Source organism: Odocoileus virginianus, chromosome 28 (assembly GCF_023699985.2).
Source record: "Odocoileus virginianus isolate 20LAN1187 ecotype Illinois chromosome 28, Ovbor_1.2, whole genome shotgun sequence".
NCBI lineage: Eukaryota > Metazoa > Chordata > Mammalia > Artiodactyla > Cervidae > Odocoileus > Odocoileus virginianus.
The window spans coordinates 1,191,056-1,202,221 of record NC_069701.1 but is presented as its reverse complement, the minus strand read 5'-3'; the positions used below and the strand labels follow the sequence as shown (position 1 = coordinate 1,202,221).

Sequence of the window (11,166 nt, the reverse complement as noted above, 5' to 3'; positions counted from 1 at the left end):
CCTTCTTAAGGACTTTACATTAATCACCAGAATTTCCTGAATATGTGTTTAAGGCCTGACTCATTCAGAGGATATTCTGTAAGATACCTGCTGAGCTCACATACAAAGTGAAAAAGAGAGTTGGCCACAGTCATTCAATAAATAGACACAGGGCTGGAAGTCAGTACAAAAATATGACTTGGCCCCCCTGCACTCAAAGATTTTATTAAATGCTAGAACTCTAATATGGGCTTTTCCTTTTTATTATGTTAAATGAATGATTTTCCTTATTATTTATTTAACAAATATTTTTTTAGCATCGCTGATGTGCCTGATGACAGGCTTCTAGTACTGAACACAGTTGACAAAATCGCCTACACACACACACACACACACGGCATGCTCATAGAACTCCTGATTTAATGGAGAGCCAGACCCAGAAGCTGAATTACCCCAGTGTGCCAAGTGGGATAGTAAACCTAAGATCGATTTCTAGTGTGAAGGAAAGAGTGCACAGCTCGTTCGGGGTGGAGGAGAGGATAAACGGGAAGCCTTCCTGGTAGAAGACACGCTTAAATTGAATCTTAAGAATAACCAGGTCTTGGCCAGCAAACAGTGGAGGAGGAAGAAGAAAGTATTTCAGCATGAAGACATGATGGTCATGCCGATGAAAACCAGCTGGTGTGTGACGTGGTGCTGGTGCTGCTGGAACCTGGAGGCTGAGATAGGGAGGGAGGCCTTGGTCTTCGCACAGCTGAGGTTGGGGAAGGAGAAAAGATTTACGACAGGGGAGTCACAAGCTCAGTGTTTCGAGCACCTACTCTGTGCCCGAGAGGAGTATTATGAGCTGCTGAAGCTATAAAAATATGTAAGGCGCCGTAGGCCTGTGATCCGAAGAAGCTTGCTTCTGCACTGCTCACTTTTTCCAGCACTTTCTTGTTCTACTCAAGACCTGCTCAGCCTTGACCCACACCCAGCACACTGTTCCTCTCCACACAGTTCTGGTTGGTTGGTCAGCATCCAGTCCTCGTCCTGTAGGCCAGATCTAGATCCAGGACGGAGGATGGGGAAGTTACTCCCAAATTCCTTGGCAAGATTAATACGTTAGGTCTCATTTGAGAAGCATTGTATTGTCTCCTGCCGTGTCAACCTGTACTTCACGGCTTCAGGAAATGGTGAAAGACCAAAGACCTCCATACCATTGCAAACAAATCCACCACCATGGGGAAACTTTGAACCAAACCCATACTTCAAAAACCAATGCACCTCTTCCAAGAATTCTTTCCCCTTGGGTCTGTGGACCCCTTGAAGTGCGAGCTCCATCCATCTGGACGTAAAATTTTGAGAGAATGTGCTTATCTGTTAAGAACAAACACTAAACTTTTATATTTAAAAAAAAAACCCTAGGATGGTTGCTATCCAAAAGTCTACAAGCAATAAATGCTGGAGAGGGTGTGGAGAAAAGGGAACCCTCTTACACTGTTGGTGGGAATGCAAATTAGTACAGCCACTATGGAAAACAGTGTGGAGATTTCTTAAAAAGCTGGAAATAGAACTGCCATATGACCCAGCAATCCCACTTCTGGGCATACACACCAAGGAAACCACATCTGAAAGAGACACGTGCACCCCAATGTTCATCGCAGCACTGTTTATAATAGCCAGGACATGGAAGCAACCCAGATGCCCATCAGCAGACGAATGGATGAGGAAGCTGTGGTACATATACACCATGGAATATTACTCAGCCATTAAAAAGAATTCATTTGAATCAGTTCTAATGAGATGGATGAAATTGGAGCCCATTATACAGAGAGAAGTAAGCCAGAAAGATAAAGACCATTACAGTATACTAACATATATATATATGGAATATAGAAAGATGGTAATGATAACCCTATATGCAAAACAGAAAAAGAGACTCAGATGTATAGAACAGTCTTGTGGACTCTGGGAGAAGGCGAGGGTGGGATGTTTCAAGAGAACAGCATTGAAACATGTATATTATCTAGGGTGAAACAGATCACCAGCCCAGGTTGGGTGCATGAGACAAGTACTCGGGCCTGGTGCACTGGGAAGACCCAGAGGGATCGGGTGGAGAGGGAGGTGGGAGGGGGGACCGGGATGGGGAATACATGTAAATCCATGGCTAATTCATTTCAATGTATGACAAAAACTACTGTAATGATGTAAAGTAATTAGCCTCCAACTAATAAAAATAAATGGAAAAAAAAAACCCTAAAGTTAATTTTACAAAGTGATCATAGCTTTTTTCCTTCAATAAGTATTCCATAGGGCTTTTCATTGAATTTAGATTTCTTTTATGTACTCACTCCTATCCACATCCTGTAATTTTTGTTTGGTTCATTTTTTTTCTTTTTTGGTCTTTATGTTCTGCCTATTTTCTTTTTTAACAAAAGCATATACTATCACTAAAGCTTATAAATTCCCTGTTCCTCTCTCAAAATCCTATTTCTCTCACTGCCTTCTTTTAACTACTCACTTAAAAGCAGTAAAATGTAAAACCCATCTCTTTCTCAGCACCATGGTTTACGTCCTGCTCATCTTCCTGTCTTGGTCCTAAAGCATGTTTTTATAGAGCTGCAGCTAAAAAATTAACTCTTTGTATTTATTCTTTACCAAATTACTAATCTTCAGTACAACGTTAGTAGAATAATGGGATCTCTATCGTACTGTAGGCTAAAACATCACAATTTATGATTTCCTTAGTGTTGAATACTTAGGTTGCTTTCAGCTGTTCACTATTATACATGAGGTTCCCAATGCACCTTTAGGTATAGAGTCTTTCTCATCTGATGAACTATGAGATGCCCTTTTCTTAAGTTCACAAGAGCAGAATTACTGCTGTCAAGGTATAAATACCTTTACGGTCTTTGATTTGAGATTGGCATACTGCAAGGAAAACATGTGACTGGTACAGCCTTGACCTTAAGAGAATGGTAAATGATGGCATGGCTGCAGCATTGGCAGACTGCCCTCCCAGCATTTACTCTGTAGGAAGTTCAGGTCACTGTTTTGAGCATGACCTTTCATTTTCAGTCAACTTCGGTTTTTATATCTCAGAGGGGCATAACAGCAACTCCCACTGTGGAAGGTCACATGACAAGGAATTAACCTCAAAGACTGATTAAAATGTTACAGTAGAATACACTAGTGCCCTTTGTAGTTTATGACATTTGTGTCATTTAACCTTCTAAAAGACAAATTTATTTTAAAAAGGCAATATTTTGCAAGCAAAATAATATTTTATTGAAAATTCAGAAGTTACAGTACTTTTTAAGACATTTTTTCATACTATAAAGAAAAATAAGTTAAAAGAAATAGAATTGACTCAAGTGCACTGATAGGTAGTTTTCACTCAAACAAACAACATCATTTTGAGAAACAAAACTCCACAGCTTAATTGATTCATGGTACAAGCGTGTGTTTTCCTATTTGTTATCAAGAAAACTCTAAAGGAATCATTTTCAGGGTGATCTTTCAACACACATCTTTCTGGATCCAATTTAAATGGCAAATTTATATTAGTATAAAACACAGACAACTGGAATGTATATATGTGGATACATCAGAACTAGGTAACCTTGATATATAATTTTAAGGATGAGAGTGATTTGTCATTTCATTTTATAACAGGGCAATAATAACATTTCTAAAGCATGTTTTCTTATCTCCTAGGTCAGAACCAACAACTTTGAGAACTGTGTTTAGCCTAGTGAGCACCAGTTGCGTGAATAAGATTAATTATGGTTAACCATACTGCCAAAGTGTTAATTATTACAGTCAGCCATTTAATGTAAGGAAGTATCTTGTTATACCTTTTAGATCAAAGTCTCTCAAACTGTTTTATGAAGGGGAGCTAACTGAGGCAAAAAGTTTAAAATACTCATTCTAAAAAACTCATTTTATAGCATTGCCTTTGTTTTTACCAAGTTATTTTCTCAACAGAAAATATTCATTGAGCCACTGGTATCAGTTAAATAATTTTACTTATTACTTCTATTAGCTCTGTCATGTATCTTCTCCCTTTCAAATGAAGAAATGAGTGGATACATATTATCAGTAAACAAATGCACTTCTCAGCTGCTGTTCTGACCTCTTTGGCATGCCAGCCCCAGAGGAGATGAACAGGTAAGCTAGAGTAAAGCATGCCCAACAGCTGGACATGTCACTGATGTAGAACTTCAATTAATATCCCAATTAGTATCTGTATAGCACTTTATAGTTGGAGAGCTTTTCTACGACTACTACAAAAATACTGAATGAAATCAGGCCACGTTAGGACATTTATAACATGCATATTGCATAAAACACTTTCAAAAATGTTAAGTGCATCACACAGGTAAGAGGCAGAAATCATTTCAACAGGAGAATCCAGAGGACAGAATTAAAACATAATGTGGCATTTGCTAACATAGTACATTTTTCATTTGGTAACACTATACAAACTGGTCTTTAAGAAAAACTAGGTCTTATTTCTTCACTTGTGGAGAAACCATGCCATTCGGGGAAAAGCAGATCCTTTGATAAAAAAGAAAGGTCTCAGAGCCAGTGTTTTGGTAAGCTGACTCTGAAACTGGAGAAACCCTTTTGGCTGGAAAGGAACAGAGGTGACTGGCTTAGCTCTGAGGTTTTCAGACGTGAATAAAGTTTTCCTTTCTCTTCCCCATTCCAGTAGTAAAGTTCATAAGACACCTGGTTGGCTTTCCAAAGGTGTTTTACTGTGGTGAGCAGATGAAACGCCAAAGCCATTTTACCCAGAATGCAATGGACCAAAGATACTGGATAAAAAATTTGATAGGTGCAATCACTCTCATTTTTCCAGGTCCCCAAATAAAATCAATAGCTGGTTTGATCAAAGTATCTTCTCTAATAACATTCAGAAAATGTTATGACTCATTAAAAATAATTTTCAAAGGAAAAATATTGCATGATTTTTTTTTGCAAATGAAATAAATCATCAAAAATCCTTATATAGAGTGCATTTACATCTACATAGTGTTTCTTGTTGGGAACTAAAACTATTCTCCTGCTCTTCCTTTCTGCATTTCAACTTTACTCTGAAAATATACTCAACATTTGTTCACTGAAACTAAAATTTATATATTGCTATGATCAACCATTTGATATTTCACTAAAATTGATAAATTTCATAAAGAAAATAAAAAAGGCAAAACTACAAAAATAAAATGTCACACAGACTAGAAATATTATCTGAGACAGCTGACAAAAAAATCTAATAGTGCTTTGAATTAAATAATAGTTTTCAAGTCACTTTATACCAAGTTACGTATCTTAAAAAAAATACCTAATTTACTCTTATGTTCAAGATTATATAACATTAGCTTCAATGGGAATTACTTTTCCTACAATTTCTTCCACATTTTCCCAACATGACTAAAGGTTCAACATAACAGACTTGACATAAAAGTGTCATAAACAATTATTGGTGATTCTTGATGCAAATTTTTTTTTAAAGTTTGATGCTGATGAATTTGTACCAAAACAAAGTTTCTGATATACCTTTAAGATTATGCTTGACTCTATGATGTAAGCAAAAAATACTTGAACTGACATTTACATACAAAAATAGAGAAAATACACACTGCAGTGATCTTGGTGATATCTTTCACCAACCTGACTAAAAAATTCAATGAGTTTTAAATTATGATTTAAAAAAAAAAAATCAAGATTCTCAATTTTAAATTTAACCATTTCATCTTCCATGCCCACTGAGATTCTTTGTTTTGGTTAATAACTGGCCTTGAAAAATATGGAGGAGTAGAAAAGAATGCATTTCTCTGGAGGAAGCCTGGAGCTGTCAGTATTTAACAGTTTATCACTGTCTCGATTTTTCCTAGGCTTGAAGCTTTCTTTTATTTTGCCCGTGCAGAGCAATAGAAGGCTCTGATGAGGAAGGCCACAGGGCCACAAAGAGGGCACAGGTCCTGTATCACGCCAAGTTATCTATTTTTTTGTCACTAGGAAAGATGGTACCTATAAACCTAGGAAGGAAGAAACAACGAGGAGAGCCAAAGCCCCACGCAGGACAGCTGGGCACTCTCTACCTGCCAGAAGCCAGCCAGCAGGGGGTTTCTGCTGGTTCATTAAAGCGCTGCTTCTGCCCCACGGCTGCGCTGCAGGCTTCTCAGAGCTCCGACTGTCTGCGCAGGTCACATGCGCTTGGCAAACAGCATACTAAACCGACTCAACACCAAAGCTGAACTGAACATAATTTATTCTTCTTCTAGGATGTGACGTGAAAGATAAAAAAATCCTGGACCAGGAATCTGAAGACTAGGTTCTCTTGATCTCAAGCTGAGTGGTCTTGACCAAGTTAACTTTAACCATCCTGGGTATCTATTTCCGCAGGTAAAAAAAAAACAAGCGAATTTGAACTCCACAACCTTTAAAGTCTCTTTCAAATCTGGTTGAAACACTAAGTCAGACTCTTGCACAGGCCCTCTTGATTTTCATTATGAAGATCAGCTAAAAATAATTGTTTGGGGGATTTTCTGATGCTTACATCATGGCTAATGAGGGTTTTCTAAACTTCAAAGGGGTAAACCTAAGTATCTGGCTCTCTAATAAAAACATAATTGAGATATTTCTATACTAACATGAAGTATACTTTGAAATTCATCAGGGTGGTCAGATTTTAGTTACCTATACCTTCTTCTTTAATTCTCTTAATGTTGAAATCCTGTTCTCTCCTCAACCAGGTGACAAGGGAGTAGCATGGAAGTAAAAGACAGAATCTTGGTTGAATCATTTCTGACTGAAAGACAAGTAATAGAGTATTCCTTTAATTCTTTAACATTTTAATTTTTTCAATTTTCAAAACTAAAACTTTTGAAATTGCTGCTAGTACTTAAAACCAAGCAATATGTTGTAGCTTATCAGTACTGCCAACGTGTCCTAGTGGTTCTTAAATCATTTCCAAACTGGAGACTCATATCTCTGCTCCTACTACTTCAAACCCGATATAAAACATGTCGAATTCAAATTTAAAGAGGGACCGTGTGGAGTGCTAGTGATAGCTTTGGGAGTAGGATAAATAATTTCTTCAACAGTTACATATGTCCCTAATAAGAAACCAACAACTCCAGTGAACACGATGGAAACGTTCTTCAGGACCATCCATATACTGTAGTGCTCCTTAGAGAAGGTGAGAATTTCAACCAGAGGCGGCAGGATCAGGGCCAGAGTGCTGCTGCTCACAGCTCCGACGAAGGAGATCACAATGTCCAAACGAGGAATGAGGATCGCGCCGGCACCTAGAAAATGGAAAATACAAATTTTCCTTGTGCAAATATCTAATACTTATGTAAATACTAACTGCAGATACTTTCAATACATTAAGATTAACTGATGCAAGTAGGCACTACGAGACTATTGCTTGTGGAAGCGTCTGTCACATTTTGTTCTCAGCTAAAAATGAAAACAAAGAAAGAAGCCAAAACACTGAGTGATGTTTCTCCAACTTTGACTTATCAACAGGGTTTCTTACATAAACAACTTTTAATTTTTGCTATGAAGTTTTGGGTAAAGAATGCATTTTCATTATTCTGCCATATAGCTCATTCTACAAAGCACAAAATCTTGGCTGGTATGTTATAAACAAATGCTTAAATCAAAGAAAAGAGATAAGTATTTCTTACATTAGAATTCCAGTTAACCAAAATAGAAGAAACCCTGGAAACATAAAATTATTAAGTAAATACCATAATAATAACTGTTGCAGGAAAAGTCAATGAAGGATCCTAAAATTAATGGGCAAAAGGTTCAGACGACAAAGAATCTGCCTGCAATGCTGGAGACCTGGGTTGGATCCCTGGGTCAGAAAATCCCCTGGAGAAGGAAATGGCAACTCACTCCAGTATTCTTGCCTGGAAAATCCAATGGATGGAGGAGTCTGGCAGGCTATAGTCTATGGGGTTGCAAAGAGTTGGACACGACTGAGTGACTAACACCTTACACTTTATAACACTAACTGTATAAGAACAGGAAATACCCCTATAAAAAAACTCATAAAGGGAAAAAAAAGAGTACCTTTATTGTGGAGACATCTGACAGACACCACCTTAACCAAGTGAGCAAAGTTAACATCACCAGTCCTAAGCCGTAATGTGATGGACTGAGAAGAGCAAACCATCACCTGTGGAGTTCTTGTTAAAGATGATTGACTTCACCCTAGTCATAAGAAAGCATCACACAAATCTACATGGAAGGAAATTCTACAAAATCACTGACACTTCAAAGATGTCAAGGTAAATGAAGATAGAAAAAGATAACTGTCAAGACTGGGGGAGACCAAGTAGACTTGACAACTAAATTCAAGTGGGACCTTGAATTGGTTCCTGGATCAGGAAAAGGGTAACAGTGGAAAAACTGGTGAAATAAAAATGAGGTCTATAAATGAGTTAGTAGCATTTTATCGATGTTAATTTCCTGGCTTTAACAGTTGTATTGTGGTGTGTAAGCTGTTAACATTAGAGGAAATAGTAAAGGGTTTATGGTAATTCTACTTTCTTGTACAGCTTCTCTAAGCTATTTCAAAATGAAAAGTTAAAAAAAAATTATGCACCATTATTGTCAGCAGGATTTTATGCCAAACTATTGACAAGTTTTCTGCAAGTTTTGATCCAGCACTTTTTTGATCTTATCTATATCTTACCAAAAGGTATCAACTGAAGGTTTGCAAAAATCAAGACATAGTCTTTGTCTGAATTGTCCTTAAGTAGTTCAGTGAATGATTTGTGAAGGGTTGGAGCTGCCACCAGAAATAACAGCTAAGTTTGCTGGCATGCACGCTGTGACAACTCTATCACCACCGCCTCCAGAGACGACTACGTAACCACAGTGCCGGCTCTGAGGACTCTGATTACGCATGTGTTGGTGTTCCTTTCCTTGTCTTCAAAAGCTATCAGTTGTCTCACTAATCTTCATCATCCTTCTATTTCTGAGGTTACCTTCCTTTGCTTTTCTTTCTCCTGCGTGTTTGTCTCTTACTGAACTTTCTGTGGGGGGTGTGTGCATAAATTTAACTCACGCTCTTTGTAATTAAGTTTCGAGTTTCTGGTCTACTGGTTTCTTTACTTCTTAATTGTTAGTTTATGGTTTGTTCCCTCCCTGTATTCTCTTTGCACTTCTCGATGTTTTCCAGGAGGATGTGGCATTAATTTGGAACCACTGCATTTCTCAGAACCACACACTACTATTTACCACTTTTTATTTTCATTATTATGAAAACCAAAATCCTAAAAAAATTATTCTGAAATCATAAACGGAGCTGCACTTCTACAAGACTGAAGTACGATAAATCTTCCTAAGTAAACTAACTGAATGTGAAGCTGGAACTCTAAACTAGAAATACTTTATCAAGTGAATCCTTGTTTAATGGATGTGTGCTATACCATTTTAACACTTCTCTCAAGGGAAGTATAAAGCATAACTCTCAATCACAACAGAATGTTTCAAAACCCATTGGCTTTTATCCATTTTGTGATAAAACACTTAACAGCAGATGGCAGTATTTAAAAGGACAACCAGACCAACATGACTACCACCTTGTCATCTAAAGAGCCTTTCATTTTGGAGTCTATTTTTTGTTATTAATGTTTTCCAATAGGTCAAGTTGTTATGAGTAAATCAAGTGAAGTATTGTTGGAAAAGCATCTGGAGAAGCACTATAGCATTTTAGAATTTATTCATTCAGACTAAAATTCCATCTACCAAATGCTTTTAAATCATGAAATTTATCAATTAGACAGTCATTCTTTACATGTTATATAACCAATATATATTTGCTAGTAAAAATGGCTTGAAATGTTATTTGATAATGTTAGTAGAGAAGAAAGTGAAACATATATACTTTAGGCAAATCTGACATAGAAGAACTCAAAAATCACAAAAATAGTAAGTCAAAGGATAGCTTAGATAAGGATAGTTCACTACAAATTACAAATATTCACTACAGGATTACTATAAATAGGCTGCCCTTTGTCATTTACAGACAGTTATTATGAATATATCTAGTAAGTACTAATTAATCTTATTCAGTATTTCCAAAAACTGTATTATAGAGGAAAAGAGTGTAGTCTTATGGTACAAAGTTGCCCCTGAAGTGGAAAAAAAAGCCATGGAAAAAAGGTCCATTTTCTTGCATCTTAATGGTAAAAGAGATACAGAGAAAAAATAAAATGCTTGATATTATAACATCAACAACACTCTAGCATGTAAATCTTTTTTAAAACTTATTTTAGTTTTGGTTGCACTGGGTCTTCATTGCTGCACCCAGGCTTTCACTAGTTGTAGCACACAAATTTAAATTGCACAAACAGTGAATGATCCTCTCCATATACCTACTGACTCTAAGATAGAATACTAGGGCACAGAATGGTACTTATTTTCAGCTACTGTGACAACTAACTTAAATGATTCTGGTATATCTTCTTAGTATTCTACAAACTACCAAAGATTTATGCTCTATGTACTCATAGTTTACTAAAGAAGAAAGCATACTCTCAAATCCAAGGGCTTTTCCAACTAGAAACAGTAAAAGGATCAATGAACCAAACAATAACAGAAATAAGTAGTATTTAACATATTTTGCAGGTTCAATTCAAACAGGGAATCAAAATACTGGTCTGAAATCAAAATCTAGCAGCTTTCTACAGGTTTGCCTTTAAAATAAAAGGCATTTATTGCCTGGCCTCTGGCCAGTTTCCAGTCACTCTTCTCTCTTACCTATGGAATGCCTACCTAGCAGGGAAGGGTCTACAGGGAACATGCAGGAAGAGCCTGACCCATCCTTTCAAGCTTTTGATTCCATGAAAAGATGCTGTGAAACGGCAATTCAATACTAAATGGAGACCTGGACATGACTAATACAACCCGAGCTGATGAGCCCCATACTTTGCAGATCTGTCCTGCAGATGTGGACTCCGCACCTGGAAAGGACGATGGGGCCTGAAACACGCAAACCCAGAGGGGCCTCCACTACCCCTGCTAGTGCCGCACAACCTGCTCTATGGACAGGACAAGGTCCCCCAGCTCTCCACATGCCCATCAGCAGAGTCCGCCCCAGGACATTTTCCAGTGCTTTGGATAACTGATACAAAACAGGCCTGTCATGAACATCGGTTGACTTTAACTGGGAAGGAC

The 11,166-nt window shown here is 37.5% G+C and overlaps 1 protein-coding gene across 3 annotated transcripts in view; it reads right to left on the bottom strand.

The window, feature by feature from the left end:
- Positions 1–3,225: 3,225 nt before the first annotated feature.
- Positions 3,226–11,166, bottom strand: part of SLC36A4 (solute carrier family 36 member 4) — a 44,766-nt gene continuing 36,825 nt past the window's right edge. For all 3 annotated transcript variants that reach the window (XM_070457136.1, XM_070457135.1, XM_070457137.1), the window contains one exon: positions 3,226–7,277. In XM_070457136.1, coding sequence (XP_070313237.1) covers positions 6,970–7,277 — 308 coding nt within the window. In that variant the 3' untranslated portion in view covers positions 3,226–6,969. The remainder of the gene's footprint in view (positions 7,278–11,166) is intronic.